A 25,345-nucleotide genomic window follows, 5' to 3' on the forward strand; every position below is an offset into this window, starting at 1 on the left:
CACCAAGGCCATATTGGCTGGGATGCCTGGCTGGCTTCTTACCAGGCAGGAGAATCAAATGGCGTTGGTCCACCTGTCCATCCTCCTGATAACTCTTACAGACGAGTACCTTACTTTAAAAAAGTCATAGAAAAGAATCAAAGTCCAGAATTTAATCACAGACAGAAATTTTATCTTAATCTCTAACGCATATTCTTCTTGCTTCAAAACATGCTTTCTCCCCTCCTTTGGTCATCAGTGCTAATAACAACCTGAGAATATCCTCTATAAGGTATCTCTCCCCTTTTCTCTTTCTTTTGGCACTATAGATTAATTTTCTTAAAGATTTTATTTATTTATTTTCAGAGAGGGGAAGGGAGGGAGAAAGAGAGTGAGAGAAACATCAATGCGTGGTTGCCTCTAGTGTCCCTACTGGAGGCCTGGTCCACAACCCAGGCATGTGCCCAGACTGGGAATCAAACTGGCGACCCTTTGATTCGCAGGCTGGCGCTCAATCCACTGAGTCACACCAGCCAAGGCCACAGATTAATTTTATCAATCAGTTTGAGCTCAGATATTTGAATACTTACATTGAACACTTACATTTGAATACTCTTACATTTCTAAAAAAAGAAAGAAAAAACTGGGGAAAAGAATGAGAATGATGGCCATTTTTTGCCTTTTTCAAAGTATGGAGTATCACTTTACCCCCAAACCATTAAGCTTTAAAGAAAGGAATTTACTAACAAGAATAAGGAATTAAATGAGTGTATTCACCCAATCTCTTTTTTCCCCTAGAAACTTAATGGTAGCATTTGTTTTCTCTTGATTTGATTTGATTCTATTGGGTACTTCAAGCTCTTTGAGCCTGAGAGGTATGTGGAGAATTTAAAGAGAGTTCCAAAGAGAATAACGAAGATGAATTAAGGATTATCAAGGATCATATAGTGTGAGGAAGAACAGGCCACCAAGTAGAACAGAGGTGGCTTTTAATAGTGGAAACCTTACCTTATAGAGGATATTCTCAGGTTGTCATTAGCACTGACGACCAAAGGAGGGGAGAAAGCATGTTTTGAAGCAAGAAGAATATGCGTTAGAGATTAAGATAAAATTTCTGGCTGTGATTAAATTCTGGACTTTGATTCTTTAAAGTAAGGTACTCGTCTGTAAGAGGTATCAGGAGGATGGACAGGTGGACCAACGCCATTTGATTCTCCTGCCTGGTAAGAAGCCAGCCAGGCACCCCAGCCAATATGGCCTTGGTGGGCTTTGGTTTGATGAGAGGGAAGAGCCATTGTACCTGGAACTGTGGCTTCAGGATGCCATAGGGTGATTATAAAACATTAGGCAAGAGAGTGCCAGGGCAGAGCCAGAGCAGTACCCCTAATTGAGTGGCCCAGTCAAAGAGGACCTGAGGTGGGCGCTGGGAGCCACCAGGTGGAGCCAAGGAATCAGCACCAAGGAAGATGTAGAGATGAAGCCTGGTCAGTGTGAGCTGCTGGGAAGATGATCTGGGCCAGCTGGAGAGGTTCTGGTGCTGCCCTTGGCTAAGTTTTGGAGTGTTTCTGGAAGCCTATTGTGCCAGTGGATCAAATCACGTAGAGATCCTAGGAAGGTGATCATTCTTCTCTCTGTGTTTTGAAACTGCTGCCCAAGGTTGTGGTTCCCAGTCCTGGGTGTGTGTCAGATCCCCTATGGAGCAGGCTAAACCTTCCAGCCACGCCAGCTCCAGCTCCGAGATCAGGACTTAATGGGAATGTTACTCAGGAGTCTGTTGTGAACAACAGAAACTAAATCTGGCTAAATTTATGTTAAAAAAAAAAAGACAGAAGTTGATTGGAAGGCTCTGAAGAAATTTGGTGGATAGAAAGGAAAGCTGAACAGTCAGGGGCTTTGGGAAGGGTGTGTGGAGCAGGACATCTCCGGGGTCCAGGAAGCAGAATGATGCAAGTCTGGACAGCAGAATGTGATGGTTAGGGGCCCGCGCTTTAGGGTAGCAGAGACTGCTTTTCCACTCTGCTGCTCTGTGCCTCCATTGGCCCTTTGGAAATGGGTATGAGCAATTGCACCTATTGAGTAGTCACAAGGATTGAATAGGTTAATATGTGTAAAGAAAGTTCTTAGAACAGTGCTTGGCCCATATTATGTTTTTAATTGCTACTGGCAACCACAGTTGTTGCTGTTAGACTCTGCCATGCATATGAATCAACTCTAACAGTTTCTCTTAATAGTTTTTCTCTTGCAAATACAAGGGATAGAGCAACCCAGGGGCTTATGTTGGTTCACTTGTTCACACTTTGCTGGAGAATATGCAGGGCCTTGATTACCAGTGTCAATGACTATAAATCAAGGTCATTCTCTGATGCCTACAGACCTCACTCTTTGGAAATGACAGGAATCTGGGAGGGGAGCTAGTTTTGTCCTATGTCTTAGAGACATAAAGCATCAGGCGTGAGCCACCAGGACTGCCAGGATTTTCATGGAGGCCTACTTTGAAATTTCGGTAAGCCCAGAAAGGAGATGTAGGCCCATTAGCAGATCTGTCTTTCACATAATCTACTACTACTATTAAAGCTCAGCTCACTACAAGATATACTGTTGAGTGCTGGGCAACAGAGGTGAAAAGAGAGGCATCCTTCCCTATAGTAGCTCACATCTAGGTATCATGAAGACTAACAATCCCAATCCCAGTAAGCTCATAGCCCTAACTCAGGCTTTATAAAGTTCAAGAAATAATACCTGAGGTGGTGTGAGACAGCCAGAAAAGATGGCATTGTTTTACTTCTCATTTTTAAGATGAGTGAGATTTTACAAAGTTTGGGCATAGATGGATTGAAGGGCAAGTATTAGAATTCCAAACAGAGGAAATATCCTGACCAAAGAATGACCTAAATGTGTGTGTGGCCAGGAGAGTTTCAAGAAGGACAAGGAGGTCTGTATTAGAAACATAAAGAATTAGGGAATGAGGACATGGCCAGGGCAGGAATGTGCTAACAACATTTTCTGGATTCACAAGCAAAGCCATGCTGGGAAGATCTTGTATGCCATTCATTTATTCCTTCAGTAAATATTTATTGAGCACCTTTTATGTGCCCACTCTGTTCTAGACTCAACAGTAAGCACAACACAAAAATCTCTGCCATTGTGTAATTTCCATTTGAATGGAAGAAAAAAGATTCCACAAGTAAAGTATATAATACCTCAGATGATGATCAATGTAGTAGAAAAAAATAAACCAGAGAAGAGAGATGGGATACACCAAGGAGAGGAAGTACCACTTCTAAGTAGGGTAGTTGAGAAGCCCCCACTAAGTTGTGCAGGTTTGACCACATGGCAATGGGCAACCAGTGAACAATTTTGAGCAATGAGCAACTCTATGAGATTTCCATTTTTGGATCTCAGTGTGAAAGAAAAATTGGAGGGTGATAAAAGTACAGACAGGGACACCTGGGGAAAGACTATTTCAGGAGTCCAGGTGAATATATAGCCCAGGAAACATGGAGAGAAAGAGACCATTTGAAGAGTAATTTTAAAATTACATATAATTACATATATGTGTAATTATATAATTACACATAATGGAAAATTCGTGGCAGATTGCCAGTGGGTTTGGGAGAAAGGAAGGAATTGGGAATGACAGTTGCCAGCTTGGGCACCAGGTAGGTGATGCCCTAGGCTGTACCAGTCACAGGGATGAGGAGTGAAAGAGGATGGTCACTAGTTGTAATGGACAGATCTTCCTGTAACCCACCAAGGTCTCCAGAATGGGCGCACTGAGGGGTTCAACAATTCGGAGATCAACGCATCTACTACAGCAGAATGAATGTTTTCCATGAGTGCGTCATCTCTCTTGTCCCTTGGATCCTGTCCCTTCCTCTTAGTGTGGGAGGAGCCTGTGGGCTTCGGTTTGGACATTATCTCCATGCTTCCATGCTTCCATGCGGTCTTCAGATAATGCAGTCATAGGAACTTTCCCCTCCTCAATGCAGAATGGCAGTCCCATGCAACTTGCCTGTCGGGAGAACTGAGAGCACACACTGAAGGCACATGTTAAATGTTGGCTCCTCCTCTGCTCCTCCTGGGCCCTGCCCTCAGCCAGGTTCTGGATCAGGGTCCGTAGACATGAACTTGGAGAAAACCAGAACCAGGAACAAGGGGTAAAATGTGCAAGGAGTGGGTGTTTGCATGAGCATGTGTCTGCGTGCAGTTGCCCTTCCATTATTTTTCAAATTCAAATTAGGGAAATTCACCTTCTTATATGATGGTTATTTGTCTACTTACTTATAAATGAAACCTAGAAAATCAGGATGTCACTGAGGTATGGGACAGCCATTCAGATGGTTCTTTAGCACCCAGGGTATCCTTGGTGACCCGGGGTAGCCGTGAGTGGTGGGAGTTTTGTTTCCACACCAGTGAACAAGGCAGTTTCAAAGCAACATGCTGTGAGGTGTGGAGTTCCATAGCAGGACGGGATTTGAAGATGAGTTTCCGTGTGTGCATATCGTGGTTGATTATGCCCAAGTAATAACTTTTTCTTTAGTGTGTCTTATAATTTACATTGTTTACAAATTTTCCAAGGAGAAATCCCCTTATTAATCTTACTAAGATATGAGTCTATTCAGTTTTGTATTTATCTGAGTAGTTGGAGGTATTTCTGTCTTAAAAGCTATTTTATGATTTATTAATATTATCAAAAATAAATATTTTTCTCTTACCTTCCTTTTACTCCACTTATATATTTAAAGTATTTGTTGCTTGTTTGAATTTTGGTCCAAAAAAATTTTTTTTAATCTTCCCTGGGAATACTCAGGATTGCAAAGGTCTTTTGGTCTAAAGCAGGCTTGCTCAGCCTCAGGACTGTGGACACTTTGGGTGGAAGAGTTCCTCATTTGGGGAGGCTGTCCTGGGCACTTTGGGACATTTAGCACCAACCCTCTGGGACCTTACGCACCACATGCCAGCCACACTTTCCCTGGTCATGACAATGAAAACTGTCTCCGGACATTGCCTAGTTCCCCCTCGGGAACAAAAACACTTCCTCTCCCAGTTGAGAACCACTGGTCTAAGAAAAGTCTTTTCCTTTGTATTTGTTCCCCTAAGTTATCATGATTTTTAAAATAATAATTCCTGGAAAAACCTGAGGGCAGGGGCAAAGACAGCAGAAAACAAGCCAGTAAATGAGAACAGCTTTGGTCCTGCTCACTGGTAAGTTCACAGGATGCTGGTAAGAAGTTTTCAAAGTGCCTGATTCCTGTGCGTTTACAGAGCTTTGCAAAGCTGTCGGTAAACTTGTCAGGAGATTTATTGCAAAAAGACTGGCCGGTAGAATTTTTAATAATATATTCCAATCAAGACAGAAGGCATTCACCTCATTAGTGCCCCATCAGAACTCTGGAAGCCTTGAAGTAATGTCATGAGGAAAAATAGGGCCTTAGATTCTTGATGGAAAGAAACAGGAGATTTTAAAGTTTGCTTAATTTTCATTCTACGCTATAGGCTTTGACTACAAGGATGTACATTGCAGTCCTTGCATTTTCTTTTTTTCTACTAGAGGACTTAGATTTCTAATTAGAAGAGAATTAGCCATATTTACTTTTTTTAATGGAATCACCCCAGTATCACCAATACAAAGCCCCCCATCAAATGCCTTTTCTCTGTATTTGATCCGTATCTCAGAAAATCCAGCCATCTAGCTGCCCTGTGTAGGAGGTTGCTAAATTGAGTTTTTAAATTATTTCTGTTAAGTAGAAACTTTACATACACCAGCTGCTGAGAGATTATAAAAGCTTTGTTTTTTAAAATAATTGGAAACCTTGTTTTCAGAGGACTCACAATATTTTTTAAGTGTCTTTGTGTGGAATATGAAAGAATTTGCGTTCCTAGGAGATGATAATCTGACTATAAAGCAAACTCATTTAAGGATTACATTTCCTGTCTGTCACTGCGCAGCTGTCGCCCCACTGTTTCTTTCAAGGTTTGCAAAATGCTGAGAATTCTGTCTTAAAATTAGAGAATAGGCCAGAAGAGGAACCAGGTAGCTTGGAATACATGTACTTCTAAATATCAGAGAAAGAGTTAAAAGACCCAACATATCCCCACATGAAGGTATATTTATTCCATGTTCTCATTTGTTAACTCATTGATAGAATTCAGTTCATGACAAAGAGTTTTTAAGGTGTTCAATCCTGGTAAACAAAACTCAAGGGCTATTCAAACAATCAGATATTTAAGCGCAGTGTAGAATTTGGCTCCAATATTCCGCAGCCAACGGCGTCACTGACGTTGGCTGACATGTGCCCAGCAGAAGCAGGGAGCATGGGAGTTTCAAGAATGTATGGGCTGGTCTGAAGCCAGGTAGTAGCTCTGTGACCTGATGCTAATTACTTGGCGGCTCTCTGCAAAAGGGCACTAGTGCTCACTTACCTCTCACAGTGTTGTTTGGAGGCTTAAATGAGATAAAGACGGGAAACCCTGGCACCAAGTTGCTACTTGGGGCATGTGAATTTATTACCACAGCATTCCAAGCCTCAGCATTTTTATAAGCATCATCTCATCGAATCTGCGAAAGGGCCTTATTAAAATAGCATGTTTTTCTAGCTCCAGTTTTATCGGAAATTGAGGAAAATGAGATGCAAAGAAGTTTAATAAGCGACTCAGGATCACATAGCAATCACACTGTCAGTGGGGCTCCTCATCCTCAGTCTATGTCTCATTCTGCAGATGCGCACCGAGCTCAGGTGCACCTCGCCCCGTGGACCCTCGTTGTTGCAAACACGGAGCCTGTGCTCTAACAACTTACAAAAAGTTTTAGCCCCCATCCTTCTCCAGGTAAAATCCTGCCAAAACCAGTTCTCATGTGCCTGGTGGTTTCTCAACCTCTAGGGTGCCTATGACCCCTTCTGAGAGACGATTCTGCATTTAAGTAATGCCCATGCTGCTGGGCCCGGACCACCTTCTGCGTAGCAGGGCTGCTAGAAGGGGCAAGGAGGGCCTTGCCCATATCTCAGCGTTCTCCTGATTGGCCTCGTGTTTGAGTATATTGGACATATAGGCACAATTTCCCCCACGTTCCCCTGAGGGTTTAGCCTGTCAGTATTATTCAGGCTGCCTGGTACCTGGGGGCACTACCAATTCAAATCTTTCACATCTTTGATAGTATTACTCCATTGTTTATTTTTATTACAGTATGTGCTCCATGTAGAAGCAAATAAAATTCCCATGCTATTCAGCAGCGGACTGTACATGACCCTACCTGTTAATGGTACCATAAAGTATTAAACAATTATGTTAACGGTGTTTGTTTTATATTAATATTATGGAGAAATTCTTATCAGATTGTTTTACAGTTGTTTTAAAGCATTTTAGTAATATTTGGGGAACTGATATTTTGGACTTTTTCATCTGGATCTAAGAACACCTTAAAAAATGTGGATATTCTACCACTTAAAGTAAGCGCAACTTAAAGTAAGCTCTTGGCGTGGTTAAAAGCTTAGCAAAGCGTGGCAATTGAGACTGTGTCTAGACTCCTGTGAGTAAAAAGTTTAGGAAGAGGTGGGGGTTATTGTTTGTTTAGTTTTTAGCCCAGCCTTTATTTCTCTCTTTGGCATCAACCAGGACCGCTGCCCGACTGAGGGGAAGGGTAGCAGGGAGCTGAGGGAAAGACTGCTCTCAAAACAGCCCCTGCCTGGGGAGCTGTCCTCGCCCACACCCTCTGTCCTCATGTTCTCACTCTTTCTACTGTTCGTCTCCCCCTATGTAGGGCTGCCAGACTTAGAAAAGAAGAGATAAAAATAGGCTGCCTAGTTAAATTTGAATTTCTAACAAGCAAAAAATAATATTTTAGTGCTAAAGTATGTCTGGCACACGATTTGGGACCCACCCCAGGGCCCTGTTCCGGGTGCAGTCCGTCCCACACAATGCAGTGCTTTTGTTTTATTTCCTCGTCATTTTCATATGAGGATTTGTCCCTCAATGAGATCCAACTGTTCTCTAGGCAGGGTCTTCCTTGGTGTCCCGAAAGGCATCATAAATATTGACTTCCCTATTTGGGGGCCTATGTTAGATTTCTCCAGTACTTCCTCCCACTGCAAGTGCAGAAGACCCTCACCCCCCAGGTCCTTAGGGCTTTCTGCTCACACCTGGGAGGTCACTACTTCACCAGCAATGACAGGGCTTTGCCCGAGTCCTCGGGATAGTAAGCGTGTCATCTATTCTTATGATCGATTGATGAACTAAACACAGTTTGTTGTCTTAAGGGTCAATTAAATTCAACATTCATTAACGAGTTACCTGCATGCCAGAAGTCAGTGGTGGGCTCCATCTGCCCTGCAGCCCCCTGGGAAATTAGATTAGTCTCCCCATTGGGGAGATAAGAGGATAGCAAAGGGAAATGGGGTAGGAAGCTATGCCCAGACTTGCAAATGTGTCATGGATCAGCCAGAAAGATGGAAATAAATGTGTCCTTATATATAGGAAATCACTTTAAACTTCTGACTCTTAAAGAATAGACAGATGTGTTGCCCACTATACCCAGACCCCCGCCCATTGCTTTATCTACTCCTCCACTTCCTCTGCCAGGGCAGTGTTGCAGCCACATATCTACAGTAGCATCAGAGTAAGAAAGAACTTTGCAAGCTAACAGAAGGGTAGAAATGACACAATGTTCACCTCCTAGTAAAAAGCTTTCCCGCACGTAGAGTCATGGTACACATGCGGTAACAAGGTGATTTTTACACACTTTGGGCTTCCATTAATGACATTTTCTTTTTTCACATCTTCTTTTGTAAGTGATGCCTACCAGGCAGGCTTTAAACCTTAAAGATTGAGAGCTGTGAATGCCCCCTCTCAGTTCAGTGCTTTTCAAGTGTGAAGTTCACAGATGAATGAGCATGTATTTAGAAATGCCTAGATGAGTAGTGTTCTGCCGGCCGGGCTTGGCCAAGACGGCTTGTGGATGAGGTCCTCAGACTCCTGGCTCCCCCTTTCGGAGCCTTTTCCTGTAGTCTGTAGCTCCCTACAGCCCACGAAGATCCCTTGCATCCTTTAGAGAGCAAACACAGGCCAGGAAACTGCTCAGTATCTTGAAATCCCACCTCTTAGCCTACCTGTGACCCCTGCAGGGAAAAGTCCCCATTGGACTGTAGACAGAAATGACTGACCATAAACAAAACTACCACAGGCTCAGGTTCTACTCTAGGAGATAAACACCAGCTTGCTGTCAGAGCCGTCAACGAAAATTCATAACTTTAATGTGGCTCTGTGGTGTTTTCAGTGTCCCTGGAGTTAGGCTGGAACAAAAGCTGGACATGAGAACCCATGCTCATGTCTCCTCAGTTCCAACACAATGAGCATCAGAAAACAAAGTTCTTGTGAAAGTAGCTTATTCGGTACATGATAAAAATTTGATGTGACCACTCCGAGGCAGAAGTTGTGATTGTAAAATCCTTCCTGGAATGCTTGCGATGTTTGGTTGAGTCATAAATCTTGTCCTCTATGTCTGGTGTCAGGAAAATTTTTAGCTCATCAACCATTTGTTGAGAAAATAAGAATGTTAGAATATTTATTTTATCTGGAGAGAGAGCAAATCAAAGTTCATTTTAATCCAGGTGAACTCCTCATTTTTATTGTAAATATATAAAGAAAGAAGTGGATGAAGATCAAAATAAATGCTCATGTTTTATTCATGCTAAAAATATTTATTTTATCCTTCAGGATGAAGACTTATAATATCTTTATAAATTCCCTAATATTAAAATAAGCATCAATTTGTTTCTTTTGAAAATTATTTTATTAAGTGATTGGGTTTGGGTGAGGAGTGAGCCAAATGCTTAGAGAAATATGATGATTCTAGAACATTCCTATTCCAGACAGTGAAATGTGTTGGTTAACTCTGTAATTCATGGATCTCTGATTTGGGAAACAAAAACTGTAATAAAATTACTACCAGAACTCTAGCTCTGTTTATTTGAATAGCATTTTTATCTATCTGATTTGGATTCGAATGCATTATTAATATTTTTCTTCTTTTTAATATAGGTGGAAAACAGACCAAAATATTATGGAAGAGAGTATGTATTATGCTATTCTTTGCTTTAATATTGTAATAAGTAGTCACTTCGTATGTCATTTAAATATACATATTAAAATTTTTCAAATATAGGGTCTTCATCAAATATCCATAGTGCAAGAGTTTAACAGTAATCATAAATGCAATCAGGCCCCTTTGTACTGCAGTTTCTGTATAACGCTCAGGTACTTGGCTTCTCTCACTGTGGGTGGGAGAACATCTCCTACTTTTCTCTCCACAAAAGCAGCCACTGACTGCTGGGCAAGTATGTGAAATGTAAGGCAGCATTTTCCATAACTGAGATTTTTGTATTCTACTTCGGTTGCTCTCTCAATATTCCATAAACCTTTAGGGTGTCAAAGATCATAAACTGTAGCTGAACTCCTTCCTTTCCTGTACCTCAGTAAATGCAGTACTTAGGAAAGTGCCCCCATGTCCCTGCAGCCTCATAAAACCAAAGCGATCATTTCTCTTGACTTGGCTAACTTAGGCAAGCTGCCTTAATACCATCATTATTATTTTCTTTCATTTTCCTCTCTTAATTTTTCATCTTGTTTCACTTTACCTTCTCAGAAAACTACTGCAAAGCAAACATACATTATCATTCAGCCTTTAAGCCCATGACCTAGAAATCAGCTTGCAAGGGGAAGGCAGGACGATCTGAGAGGGGCAGCCACCAACTCAGCTCACATTTCTTCCCACAGCCAACCTGCAGGCCATTAGAGGAAAAGTCTCTTTCAAGTCCACCTTCCAAGCTCTCCTGGCCAATGCAAAACTTTCTTGCTCAATCCCCTTACCCATCACAGCTTCATCTTCGTGATTAATGGCCCTCTGATTTGTCCCAGCCCCCCAGGCCACTTCTTAATTGCCACAGCTGCATTTTCAGAACCTTTCTTCCTGACCCTGGGAATTGAGCAGGCACCTCTGGGGTACGCGGGAACCCTGGCCTCCGCTCACGTCTATCCCTGCAGCCCGAATGTCCCTAGTGTCTAGCTTACTGAGTTGTATGCCTTCTTTTTCCCTTCAGTATGCTGATCTGGATTTTGCTCACAGAAAGCACAATGAATAAAACAAGAGGAAATGAAAACCTACATATACTTCCCAAATGGAACACTGTCGTAGATGAATTCCAAGGGAACTCCCTTTATTGTGCAGGTTTTTTGCATAAAAATTTTGTTGAGTAACCCTCTTTTTCTCATCCTTTAACCCCAAACCATGTAAATCCTATAATGGGAGGGGACCCAGGAAACATTTTTCTCAACCATGGAAAAGGGACATGTATTAGCGGGCAATTCACTTTGAAACTTCAGATTCTGGGTTCCCCTACCTTTTTTCAAAAGGAAAGGGTTTGCTTGTTTGTTCCAGCCATTCAAAAAGTAACACATTCAGGAAGCATGTATTTTTTTTTTCCTGGAAGGAAACATAAAACAACTGTTGACAATGTTACCTTTAGGGAAAGAGAATTTTTAGTTCTCTACTTTTATTTCTCTACGTTTATTTTGTTTATGTCTTTAACTTTTGAATTCTGAATTTTCCCACTGTGCATAGGTATTATTTGTGTTCCTACAAAGTTGGTAAATACCTTCTAATTTGAGAAAATTAGGAACTACAGGAATCTGGATAGTGCAAGACACCCAGGGCCCCACCCTGCGCGAGGCCCCGGGGAACTGTTTCCCTTCGCCTCTTTCCTTCCAGTCTCTGGGTAGGCTCACCTTCCACAAATTGGAATCGTAGGATACACACATCATAGATATTTTTAAGTCCATGCAGAAGGGGGATGATGAGCTCCCAACTGGGTCTTCAGAGTCACAAAACTATCATTTTCTTTTTTTGAACAATTGAGTGTATTTGGTTCTTGACACTCTACATCGGCTGATGGCCATTGCTTAAACATTTTGATTCAAGGGAATTAAAATGACTACCTTTAGGTTAACGACCTGTTTGAGATTTTCTTCCACCCCTGAAAGTGACGCGGGATAGGAGCGTCGGGTCCTTGTGCCCTCCTCTGTGTGTCTCGGCCTGATGCGGTCACCCTCTGCCCTGTCCTACCCTGGCCCATGGTCACATGGTCAGATTGTGTCCTGACCTTCCTGGCCTCCACACTCTTGTGTCACCAGCTTTGCCCTTTCTGGCTCCAGTGTAGAAACTCCTGATGCCCAATGTCCTCTCCCCCCACCCCCCGCCTCCTCTTTGCATTCCTGGGGAAAAACAAAATAAAACACAACAAAACTTTCTCAACAACTTCCCTCTCTTCCTTCCCCCTTCCAGGAAGGAACATTGTTCAAACACATCCCTAAACTATTGCTCTCAAAATTGATTATAGCTGGCTATTTTTCTGAGAGTGGGCCTCTAAAATTAACACTCCACCTGAAGTAAGCAGGTTGATAATCAATAAGAGGTCATTTGCAATCAGGGTAATACATAGTCCTCTATGTCACAGCAGAGATCTAAACTGGTAATTGCTCTTTTGTTACGCCCCCTGGTTTAAAAAGGGGCCATAACCTGATGTTTTGTTTCCACCTTAATTCTCAGCTTGGAAGCAGAGACAAGGAGACTGACTGCCTTTGTTCGTCCCGTTTGGCTTCTCCAATGCTTGTTCTCTGCTTATGTGTGCATGCTGAGAGGCGGTGCCAAGTGCATCTTTAAGATACACGATAGTCCCTCCACTTTCCATCCAAGTGCGGGGCAGAGACTCTGGGTGGCCCGGCCATCTCTTTGAGCCATCTCTTTGTGGTCCATGCTTTGTGTGGGGTCTGTCCGGAACAACATGGTCTCCTGTGTCCTCAGGTTTCACGGGAGCATTTCCCGGGAGCAGGCTGATGAGCTGCTCGGAGGCGTGGAGGGCGCCTACATTCTCAGAGAAAGCCAGCGGCAGCCGGGATGCTACACATTAGCTCTAAGGTGAGCCCGCCCACACCCATTGTTGCCCTTACAAGTGACTTCACTCACTTTTCCCCACTTTAAAATTACTATAAAATATACCTAGTGCAAAATTTACCATTTTAACCATTTCTTTAATGTACAATCCATGGTATTAAGTATATTCTCAATGTCATAGAACCATCTCCACTATCCATTTCGGGACTTTTTATCCTCCTGAACAGAAACTCTGAACCTGTTGAGCAATCACTTCATGTCCCCACCCACTTCTTTTTTGTGTTCACTGGGCTCACAGAGCACCAGCCATGTGGTAGAGGCTGCTGCATTTCCTGGCCACGGGTGTTCTCAGTAGGCTGGACACCAGGTTCTGCACACGCACAGTGACTGGAGAATTATCCAGCAGGCCAGTGCTCCTGCGGCCACTCCTGCCTGAAACATGAAGCCAGCCGCCGAGGGACAAGGGCTTCTGCTTTGCGGGTCCCAGCTGTTCTTGTCAAAATCCCCACTTTGTCCATGGAGTTCTCTCAGCGATCACAGTGGCCCAAAGGACTCCCCGTGGCATTCATGACGTTCTGTCTCTATGCCAGTGAGCCATCACGGCTGAGTTCTCACAAGCCTGTTACTGCAAAATCCCAAGTATTAAATCACAGCACTGGAAAGTCAGGACATTCACTACCCCTCCGTAACCTGGGTCAAGTATTTTATGTTATTTGATCCTCACAACAGCCCATGGAGGTTTGGGGAAGGTATTCAATTTCAGAATGGGGTTGTCTTCCAAAAAATTCATTTTGTGAACTCTTTAGAGCTGGGAAGACCTCGCTCCATCAAGGGAATGGTATCCGTAGAAACACGTCCCTGCCCAGCCCACAAAGGTGTGCTCAGTGCACCTGCTTGATATTGTGTCTGTGGAAAGATACTTTCCAAGTTGCCAGTGGGGATGCACGCTAGTGGCATGTCTTCCATGATATCCTTGTATGGAAGTACTTCAAAAGCTATCAAGTGTATTAGGTATACACAGAATTTGCCTATCTTCCCAGCTCCCCAGCCCACAGGAGCTGGCAGTCCCAGTGGGGAATCAGGCAGGAGCTACAAGCTATAGCACAGAGACCAAGAGGGGACAGTCAGTATTAAAGGGAGAGGATGCTGGCAGTGGAGGCTCATGCAGGGGGCTCTGCACAGTCCCCTCATTTCCCTTCAGCTGGACTAGCTGAGCTGGCAGGCATGGGGGCTCCACCGGTAGAGGTCAGAGCTGTAACAAGAAGGGGACACCAGGGCCGGTGGTGGCTGCTTCCCTTGCAGAGGTAATTGCCCAGTTCAGGGGAGGGAATCATGGGGTGTGGCTAGTTCCCATTGAGGAACTTTATAAGTAATATATATTCGTAAATCAGTTGCTACCCTGAATTTTACTAATGAGAACGATAGGGGCCCAATGGCCTTAGTGATTTCTGGGATTAAATGACATCATGTGACAGGCCAGGGTAAACCCCATCTTTGCCTCTTTCTGGGGTATAGCCTCAAGCAGGTAGCCCATCTCTTCAAGTCTCAGTTTTTCCATGTGTAAAACAGGGATAATGATTGTACCTGTCTCAAAGGGTCTCTATGAAAACTGATTAGGGCCTTGGCTGGTGTAGCTCAGTGGATCGAGTGCCAGCCTGCGAACCAAAGGGTCACTGGTTCAATTCTCAGTCAGGGCACATGCCTACATTTCAGGCCAGGTCTCCACTAGGGGGCGCACAAGAGGCAACCACACACTGATGCTTCTTTCCCTCTCTTTCCCCTTCCCTTCCCTCTAAAAATAAATAAATAAAATCTTTTTAAAGGAGACACAACTCATTTTTTAAAAAGAAAGAAAACTGAACGGAGGAAGAGCCATGTCAAGTGCTCAGCCCAGGGCCCCGCACGCTCAAAACAGTGTTGGCCTCTAACTGTTTCCCACGGGTCTCATTTCTAACGCTGCTGTGATGCCCGCTCTCATGGCAGGTTTGGAAACCAGACCTTAAACTACAGGCTCTTCTACGATGGAAAACACTTCGTGGGTGAGAAGAGGTTCGAATCGATTCACGACCTGGTCACAGACGGCTTGATAACACTGTACATAGAAACAAAAGCCTCCGAATACATTTCCAAAATGACAACAAACCCCATCTATGAGCACATCGGCTATGCCACTCTGCTCCGAGAGAAGGTCTCCCGGAGGCTGAGCAGGTCTAAAAACGAGCCCAGGAAAACCAGCGTCACAAACGAAGAGCACGCCTCAGTCGACAAGGTAAGATGCGCACGGGACGGAAACCGTCTCTCTGATTTTAATCGGTGCTGACAAACCAGGTGGCTAATTATATAGGTGACGTGCCAAAATGTTGGAGGAAACCCACCCCCCACTGGAAGAACTACAGTGTTAGTGCTATAAGGGGCCTTAGAAATCTTCCAGTTCGACTCCCTCATTTTACAGATCAGGAAACTGAGGCCCAGAGGTGTGCAGCGATTTGCCCCCACTCAGACAGGCAGGTCCAGCACTACCACAAATAATTATCTGTGAGTTCTTTTGGAATTTGAAAAGAAAAGAAAAGAAAAAAAAACACCGCTCCAGTAATGTGCTGTGATGAAAAGCGTCACTTGTTCCAATCGCCAGTAGAGGCGGTGCTGGCTCCGCCTCGGGCGCCCCCAGCTGGCCGAGCGTGCGTGTGCTGTTTGTGTGGGTTTAGGGCTGGGGACCTGCACCTCTGCAGGTCAGGGCTCTGGGGGGTGGCCTTCCCTGGGTCACAGGCTTTACTGACAGAGATGGGAGCCTCGTCAGTGACGACAGCTCTCTGGGAGGTTTAGAGGGACAGTCTGTCTTTTTCTCCAAAGCAAGAGTGATAAGCACAGGAAGGATGAAAAACTCCTACCTGCCAAAGCTGTCCTAGCTGGATGGGTCGGGGGCGGGGAGAGGGCGGCGGAAGATCTGATTTTCCTCCCCGGTAAGTTGCGGTGCGTTTGGAAGACGCCACCACAGTGTGCTGGCAGATTTTTTGGATGTGTCCCTTCAGGAACCATCTGCTTTGCCTGATCCTCTCTGTTTTCCACTGAAAAAGTGACAGCCGGCCATGCTAGTCGGCCCTCACTGGGTCTGTGCTGAGCGCAGTTCCCTAGACGAGCTGGGGCTGGGGCAGATATAAATGAACGGGGCAGGACCGTGAGCACTGCCTCTTCTGGTGGTCGCTAATCCTTAATTAAACCAGAACAGCGCCCCTCCTCCCCGGGGGTCCGTTGTTAAGGGGAAGCAAGGGAACCTCCGGAGGGCGGACGGGTTGGGCTTTGGCTTCGGCAATGGAGATGCACCGGGAAGCACTCGCATGAGGAAGAGGGGGCGCAGGGGACAACACAGTCCTGTTGGCAGACGGGGGGATGATTTTAATTGATTTGCTAATTGAGTTTGAGAGCCTTGGAGAACCTTCCCCAGAATCACATCAGTTGAGCAGCTGGCCCATGAAAAAATCATTTGCCTTTTTTTTTTCTATAACTCCAGTGTCTCCAAAGCACCTGTTTATTCTTTTACAAGAAATTAATTTGGGAAATGGTGGGGTTGCCGATTGTTTACATGTTAATGAAAGAGAATGAGGACTTGAGTCCCAACTTTCAGAATTTGTTCCGGTTCAGGCAAGAGCCATTTTTCAGTCTGTTTGCAAAATCTGTTCCAAAGTAATTTAGAGGAGAAAATATGCACATTGACCTTCCAGGCCGTGACCAATCAGAAGATGAATTGTAAACTAAAGCTCTGAAGCGGAGTTGATATTTCTGAATCAGGGAGGAATGCCACCCAAAAAGCAATCTGTTACAACTGCAAACTACACACTAGGATGTTTCCAGGAAAAGAGAGGAGCATGGAGTGTGTATTTGGGATGAGAGCTCGGAGCCTGGGTATTGGAATCGTTTCTAGATCGTTGTTCTCCCCCCGGAGGCGGTTTTGGTCAATGACACCTGTGTCTCTAGATGATGCTTCTGTAAGGAAACCTGTGAGGCAAAATACATCCTTTACTCTGGACCATCCTCTGCTGTATTCATCTGTTACATTTAAGTGTTGGAGGAAATGAATCATCAGATGACAGATCCCTCTGAATGAGCCACCAGGAAAAGTACAGGTGTGTTGAAGGAAGGAGTCCAAACTCAGTGAAGGGTTTGCTGGACCGGTGGCCAGGGTACAGATTTTCTTGGCCACTAATGATGTACAATGTGTGGCTTTCCTGGGGGACACTCTGAACACTGGGTCTGGTCACTTGCTGGGGGTCACTCATTTTGTTAGTGGGTTTGTTAAGTAAGTTGGAACAGATACATCTATTTCACTGACCTGTATTGACAGGTGGGGTTATTAAAAGTCTTGGTCTTGCCAGAAATTCTATTTCCCTGAAAGGTAGGTCAGAGGGCCGTTGCCATGGAGGCGGTAACCAGGAGAGAGGTGGCAAAGACTTGAATGGACTGACCAGAAGTGCCCGGGGCCCCTGTCTGCTCCGGTGATGGCGTGTCTTGAAGGTTTTAATGGGTGACATGTGCAGGTTTCCTAAGATTTCTCAAATGTGGACAACCCTGCAGTTCATGTTCCAGCATTCTTAAACTTGGTCTGCCCATTTATTGTATCAGTCCTTTCCGAATGAATCCAGAGAAACCAGGCTACCTACAAATCCAAGAATATTAACAGTGTTAATTGGCAGGAAAGTTACTACCTACCTCACTGAATTTGAGTGGTTTCCAGACTTAACCCCTGTCAAGGTAATTAGCAGTGAACTTGATTTTAATAACTGCAGATGAGGTGGGGAGATGGGGAGGGTGCAAGAACAGAAACAGTTGTGGTAGTCAGCCAATAGCATTCTGTTCTTTTTCGGATTCTTCATATAATTGACTTTGAAAACATTCTGGTATATAAGAGCCATCATTTGGAACATTTAATTACAATGGTCATTGCCCAGTGTGGTTTCATTCATAAAATTTATTTCAAAGTTTACTCCATAGATGGAGTATGAACTGGTCTCCAAAACGGGCACTGTCAGCACTGTAAGAATACCAGGATTTAACATTTGTCCAGACGCTTGTGCCTAGTGAAAAGATTTTAAATCTGTGAAATGATTTCAAGTTTCATCCTCAGAACTACCTCACCAGGCACGTGGGACAGGAATCCTTACCCCCTTCCACCCCCTTGTACTGGGAAAGGCACCGTGGTGGGGTAAGGAATCAAACCAGGCTTTCTAGCTCCAAATTCAGAGCTTCTTGAGTCTGCAGAGCAGCTAGGCCACAACTGGTTCTTATTGTCTAGAGTGAAATCCTTGCTTCTGACCGTACAAGGCCAGTTGGAGCTAAAAATCACGTGGTAATTACAAGATCCACTTTTTGAAGAACGCCGCTGTTACTAGCTAACAAAACTAAACTCTTGGGTAGAGCACAGCCACTGAATCAAATGTATGGGACAACGGTGTTTCCAATGGCAGTTTTCATTAAACAAATCGGGCTCTCCGTGTGAAATTGTGTTTGTTGTATTGGAGAAAAACCATCTGCACCCCTGATATAATAAAAGCCCATATAAGAATATATTTTTTACCAGTTTACTATTGTTTGTCATTTTAAAAGTTAGAAAATAGCCTAAATGCCCATCGGCTGGGGACTGCATAGGTGATACAGCCGTGTAAGCAATACCTGTCGCCACGGGAAAGAGTGAGGAAACTCAGGTGGGCTGCTGTGGAAAGAGGACCCGGAGTTACTCAGTGAAAATACAGCGTGTGTGTTATGGTTTTACTTTACATATTTTTTCTGGCCAAATCACAAGCGACCCACTGAAGGAAGTGAGCGCTAGTTCCGTGGGCTGCTGCATCTGAGGGGTAAGTGATTGCAGGAGACACTTCTGTATGACTGGCGCATACTCTGAATTTCAAACTGTGGTGAATGCACTGCCCTGATCCAAAACAAAACAAGAAGGAAGGTTGTGTTATATCACACATGTCAAAGTAAACCCTGAGCAAACATCTTCTCTGTCCCACCCGTCTCTCTCTCTCTCTCTCTCTCTCTCTCTCTCTCTCTCTCTCTCTCTCTCTCAGACACACACACATACACAGGGCAGCTGCAGTTCCAACCCTGGGGACCCTGGACCCAGGCTGTCTTTCTCATCCTGACTCACCAGCCCTCCTTGCCCATCCTGATGGCTTTTCTTCTCGAATTTCTCCACACAGCATTAGCACAGACTCTGTGTTTAACAGCCTTTTACCAACGGTTGGGGGCTAGATGAGGCGCGTGATAGCACAGGACCGAAATGACCCAGTAAAGAGTGCCACGTGACTGTCCCTGGAAATTAGCTGGCTGTTGCTTCCTCACAGGCATTGCCCCCTCACCCACTGATGGCCCCTTCAGCTGTGCTCCCCTGGGACCCTTCCCAGTCCCCCATTTTCCATGCCCCTACCCCACCCCAGATCACCTGTCTCAAGCTGACAAGGACCAGCTCCCAGGGTCCCCTCGCCTCCCTCTGGCAACAAGGAAGCCCCTTCGGCTTCTGCCTGTGCCACCGTGGAACCAGCGGCACTTCCAGCCTGCTGGCTCATCCTCCCATGCCGATGAGCTGTTCGGACCTAGCCAAGCCTTCCTCGACGCACCCTGTTTCTCTCTTTTGAAATAAATATTCTCTTTACAACCAGGGTGATCCTTTCATTGTTTACTTCACTGTGTCCACCCTCTGAACCCACTGGCCCGCCAGAGCCTTTTGCTTAACCCCGACACTACCTTTTCCACCTTTGCCCGGAGCAGCAGAGCATGCTGACCTGACCCGTGGAGCAGCGGGGTGTGCCAACCCACGAGAGCTCAGCCGTGGTGGGTCACACTCAGACTTGGGCTGCCCGGGAAGCAGACCTGAAGCAAGGGTCTGGTGCCTCATGATCTGGGGAGGTGCCCTGGGAGAGGTCAGAAGAGGGAGCAGGCAGGGGAAGCCGGAGCAATGCGTGCTGTTGCGCCGGAGCCCCTTCCCGGACTGGAATGGTTCCTAAGAGGAACTGAAGGAGAGCTTGTTCATCCACCACCTCCCGCCTCCCCCCATTAACTGAGGGGGGGTGGGGGGCTGCGAGCTGTTGAGTCTTTCCCACACCAGGCTGTGCATGCAGAGAGCCAGCTGGGCGCCCACGGCATCCTGGGCGGAAAGTTCAAGAGGGCAAATGCTGCAGCAGGTGGTGGGGGCACTCCAGAAAGTGACCGCAACACCCGCCACCGCCCAGCATGCCTTCCGCTGCTGGCCTCCCCGACTGGCCTGTGGGCCCCAGACATCCCGTGCCTCTCGCCTCCCACCCTTTGCGCCTGCTGTCTGAAGTGCCATCGCTTCTGAAGAGATCTGTGATCTGCCCCCTCCTGTGATCTGCCAGATCCTGTTCACCCTTTAGCGTCCGGCACAGCCTACTGGCGCTCGCCTGCCTCTCCTGCTCTGAAGGCCGATGCTGCCCCAGTTCACAGCTACCACAGAGGTTCACACCTAACCTTCAGGATCACTTAACATGCTGCCTCCTAGGGGGTCCTCAAAAGGTGGCCCTGGGGGGCCAGCAGCATCAGCATCCCCTGAAAGGCTGATGGGACACCCACCCCTGGGTCAGGGCCCCTGAGGGCGGCACCTGGCAGTCTGGGTGTGGACAAGCCTCCAGGTAGCTCTGCACTTGCCCAAGCTTGAGAGCTGGTGGTTTGGCTACCTCTCTCCTTCCCTAGAAGTCGATTAGTTAGAGGGCGGGTCACTCCTCAGTCTACTTCCTGAGTCTGAAGCCCAGCCCACAAGGGGCTCAGTAGGGTAAACACTGCTGAGTGAAGAGCAGATGGGTGACTTTGAAAATGGAGCAGATTGCCTCGCAGTCACCCTAAGGAACAGTGCGTCTTCAGTACTCCCTGGTGTTACGTCAATATCTCCCTCCGCCTGCTCTCTGTACGGCTGCATCCTCCCCCCACTAAAATCTGACCCCCTGGCATCGTGAGAAGCTAGGGCCTGGAGAGAAGAGGGTCTCGGAGACCACCTTGTGCAGTTCCTGTGTTTTACACATCAGGAAACTGAGGCACCCTGCTCAGTAGTCCAGAGCATTTCAAAGACATCTAGAGGCCACAAAGGCTCAGTAACCTGCCGGTCAGAAGTTCTCTTAAACTGAAGGTCTTCGAGGAACCCAAGTTGCATCTACAGGACTCATGAGTGAATGAAAAGTGAGAAACGAATTCAGATGGCAGTTCGTCTAGGAGGTGTCCCAGCCACCAGGACCAGCAGGAATCGGAAGACACATTCACCGGGATTTTGAAGAGAGTCTGATTAACAAGGGATTTCTCCCAGGGACTGGCAGTGGCAGACACAGCGACCTTCCCAGAGCTGAAGGGACTGGAGGAAGACACCAGGGTCACTAGAGTCTGACGAGAGCTGGAATGGAGGCTCCCATAAAAGGGGAGCTCCCCAGGAGGGGGCTGTCACAGGATAGGGGCCCCACAGTCAAGGGAGGTTCCAGCCCTGCAGCCCGTGTGACCTGCTGCCCCACCCAAGACCTCCTGCTGGAACCTCCCATTGAACTAACCCCCACCCCCTGGAAGCCAGAGGACAAAGGCATGGGGGACACAGTCCTTAGTGGTCCGTCTCCCCAGCAGGGGTGAAAGCAGGACCAAGAATGAATTGGGGAGGGGGGGCCATGGCACAGAACAGCCAAGGCAGGGAGTGAGGAGAACAAAAACACATGCCATGCAGTTCTGCTGTGCTGTGTGTTAGCCTTGTTCTAACATCAAGTGCATGAGGTCACAAGCCATCACCGGCATTCGTGTAAGCTCTTGGGGAGGAAGCTGTTCTCCCGGATGGCTCCACAGTGTGCTGTGGTGGAAGGGATCTTGGTTCTGGGGGCTGGAGAGGTGTTGTGACTTCATTAAGGACAGTTGATTGACCAAGCATAGGCACAGCATTCATTTGGCAAAGAGCAAGCCCAAACTGTTCATGTAGAAAGCATTGAGCAGATGAAAAAGACCTGCTCCCATTACCCAGCCTGGCAAACCTGTAGATGGGCTCCTCAGGAGGTCCCTCGGAAATACTATGTAACTGACAGAGCCAGCCTTTTCTCGGGAGTCAAGGATAAATGAAGATGAGCATAACTTAGCTAGTAGAAGTGACAGGTACAGTAATGACTCTGGCCATCCATCTTCTGCTGCACACAGAGTCGTAAAGGGGAATGGGATGTAATGCTGTAAGAATGGATTTGAACTTAGATTACATTTGCTCAGGCAACCAGGTTTTACCAAGCATTATCTGAGATCAGAATCCCCTAATGGTGCAGGATTTATCATGCAATGTGAAAAACAGCTAAATGGTTAGGTCAGGGTCTCATACTGGCTGCAGGTTAGAATCATCCAGGGAGCTTTTAAAAAATACCATTGTTTGCACCTCCTGATTTATTGAATCCAAACCCCCTCCTCCTCCCCTCCCTGCATGACATTCAGGCGGCTCTGTTTGGAAGGTTCTCTGGTTGATTTTAATGTTCTCAGCCTCTGGTTAGAGGAAAAGTCGGATGAGGAAGTAAGGTTCCCGGGTACTTGGGGGGAGTGTTTTCATTTAAAGATAACTGTTTCACCTCATCTAATGCCTCTTCTGTTCCTGGGAATCTTTTATGTTCTCAATTAGACCCTGGCCTTCTTTCTCTCCCTCTGCCTCCACACAATCCCCCACGAAAACACCACACTCTGGTGAGTCTGGTTACCTGCATTGGCTCAGAGGTTTGCTTTACCCCCTTTTTTTTTTCCAGCTGCTTCTCCCAGACTATTGGCTCAAATTTAAGTGATGAGGGGACATTAACTGGAGCAGGATTCAGAGAATTTACAAATGGAAGGAGGGAACAGGAGTGTCTCTTCCTTAGGGGCCAGCTGGTGGTTCTTCGTGACAACATTTATAGGGCTATAGTTTTTACCCTAAGCTGCCCACTGAAATCTACTGGGGAGTTTTCAAAAATACTGATGACTAGTTACACCAGCCCTCACTCACCCAGCCAGACATAATGACTTGAGATAAGGCCTGGGCATCTGGATTTTAGGTGCCGCAAGTGATGCTGATATGTACCTGATGCTGAGACTCCCCGCTATAGAAGAATAATTAAAGATGACTTATCTTTTATCAGAAAGCTGCTCTTTTTACCAGTCCCCCACTATCAGTGGTTTCAAGGCTAGAGCTTTACACAAACAAAAAGAAAGTTATCTTAATACATTCAGTGTGTGTCTGAATAAGATAGGCTAAACCTTCCTTGTTCATTTCCCTCCAAAATCTCTCCTGAAACGGAATTTAGAGATGCAGTGCTTGCCGGTGTTTTCTATGAAAGCAGTGCCATCTAGTGGTCAAGAGATGAGTTACATGCGACAATCTCAAAGGACCACAGATGTGGGAGTAATGAGCAGGAACAAATTTGCAGCAATGAATCCATCGAATCCTCCCGCTTCCTCGGGTTTTATAGCACAGAGCACGCTGTGCAATGGCTAGGGGGTGTCTCTTTTGTATTTCATGCTCATTCTTTGTATAAGCAGGTGGGCAGCTCTGCCATCCTGGCTGCTTGGCAGTAAATATGGTCTCAGTGATCTGAGTCACTGCCATTCTGGTCCAGAGGTATCCAAACTTCTTGGCCTTAGAGCACTTTTATACTTTTTAAGAATACTGATGCCCCAAATAATTTTTATTTATGGGGGTTACAGCTATTGGTATTTACTGTATTAGAAGGTAAAATGAAGAAAACATTAAATGTTTATTCTTTTAAATGTAACGGTAACAACAGTAATAATTCCATCCTGTGTTTGTGTAAGGAACATATTTTGTGAGAAAATAAGTCCATTTTCCAAAATGGAAAAACAACAGTGAGAATAGTGGCATTGTTTCCCATCTTTGTAAATCTCTTTAGCCTCTGGCTTACTACCCAGCAGCTGGGTCCTCACGTCTGCTTCTGTGCACAGTCTGTGCTGATGCTGCTGTGTTTGAAGTATAGGGAGAGGCCCCATCCTCACACAGGTGTGTCACTGGAAAAAGGAGAATGTTTTTTATAGCCTTTTTAGGTAAATGTAATTGTTACTATTTTCTACCACAGAACAACCACTGCACAACACGTAAAGGCGAGTTTCAATGCCAACCAGTAGAAGAGACAATTAATAAAAGTAGTTTTTGACACCACGGCCTCTCCGACAGGATCTTGGGGCCCCTGAACATTGGTGGGCCGCACTTTGAGAAGTGCTGCTCTAGGTGGACATTTGATGGGTGAAAGCACAATTTTTAGAGAAGTTTACATTTGCATGTCTTCGGGGAGGTGTGTGGGAGGAAGTATTGTGCCACTGTTTGTCACCTTGGACTGTGGGAGGTAAGTGATTCTGTCCCTTAGGACTGCTGTCCTCCTGTAGAGACTGCAGCAGTGTTTGCCCTGATCACGGCCTCAGAGCCATCATCCCTCCCTCTTGCAGTGTCTGTGCTTCTGGTGGAGTCGACCTGTCCCCTGACCCCAGAGGTGGGTCTGTGTCTCAAGGCTAACCCAGGGGGTCACATTTCCTCGGCTACTGTGGGTGGTTCCAGGATAGGCATAAGGTCAAGTCAGAGCCAATGAAACCAATAGATTCTCACGGTGAGTCAAGGAAAGAAGGCCTTTCGCCCTTTTCCTGCGGGGCTGGATTCAACAGGAAGTAGGTCTGGGTGGCTGGACCCTTCTGGCTCCCACACAGAGCAAAGAAAGTGCAGCCTGGAAATGGAGAGAACCTGAGTCCTGAGGACTTTGAGCCTCTGAGGAAGCTGCCCTGGGGCCTGCCACCCTCTCCCAGATGGTTCGGTGAAGTTAGTCTGTTCATTCCTGTTTGCCTTTTGACATGGGCATCGGGAATGCTTGTGTTCCGTGGAGATACCTGAAGTCTTTATAATAATCTCCGACTCACCCCGCCCCCATGATGCCCTCCCCCCCTCCCCTGCACTCACTGTTCACCTTCCCCCTCACCAGGGTGGAGAAAGCTCAGGTATTCCTGAGGGTTTCTTTTCACTTTAACTGACGAACCCACACTTCTTTAACATGGTGATGTCAAACTGGGAAAAGGGACATCCAGAGTTTACTAAAACAAGTAGGCACACAGCACCGGAATTGCCAGGTAGGCATGGGGGACACCCCCAAACCACTTCCAGTGTGCATCTCTCCACCTCGTGCCCCCTGGCTCTAAGGAAGTGTGTTTTTAGACACTTAATCGTAATATTCACACAGTGAAGATGAAGGCAGTATGTTAAAGAGTCCTACGTAATCTGATCAACCAGATTTTTCTCTATTCATGATATTGCCAGAAAACCTCTTTTTAAAAAAAAATTGAAAGAAACCTCGCCCCATCGGCAGTGTTAGATCTGACCAGAGATCCAGCATGAGACCTCCCAGGTTGTCAGTAGAACAGATGATGGAAGCTGGAAACCTGCAGACC

At 45.9% G+C, this 25,345-nt stretch overlaps 1 protein-coding gene across 1 annotated transcript in view; it reads left to right on the forward strand.

The window, feature by feature from the left end:
* CHN2 (chimerin 2) overlaps positions 1–25,345 on the forward strand; it is a 257,379-nt gene that overhangs the window by 156,418 nt on the left and 75,616 nt on the right. Inside the window, exons 4-6 of the mRNA XM_037126517.2 lie at positions 10,015–10,046; positions 12,833–12,946; positions 14,906–15,191. Of these exons, the coding sequence (XP_036982412.2) occupies positions 10,015–10,046; positions 12,833–12,946; positions 14,906–15,191 (432 nt within the window). The remainder of the gene's footprint in view (positions 1–10,014; positions 10,047–12,832; positions 12,947–14,905; positions 15,192–25,345) is intronic.

Source organism: Artibeus jamaicensis, unplaced genomic scaffold (assembly GCF_021234435.1).
Source record: "Artibeus jamaicensis isolate MK-2021 breed Jamaican fruit bat unplaced genomic scaffold, CSHL_Jam_final contig_3230, whole genome shotgun sequence".
NCBI classification, from domain to species: domain Eukaryota; kingdom Metazoa; phylum Chordata; class Mammalia; order Chiroptera; family Phyllostomidae; genus Artibeus; species Artibeus jamaicensis.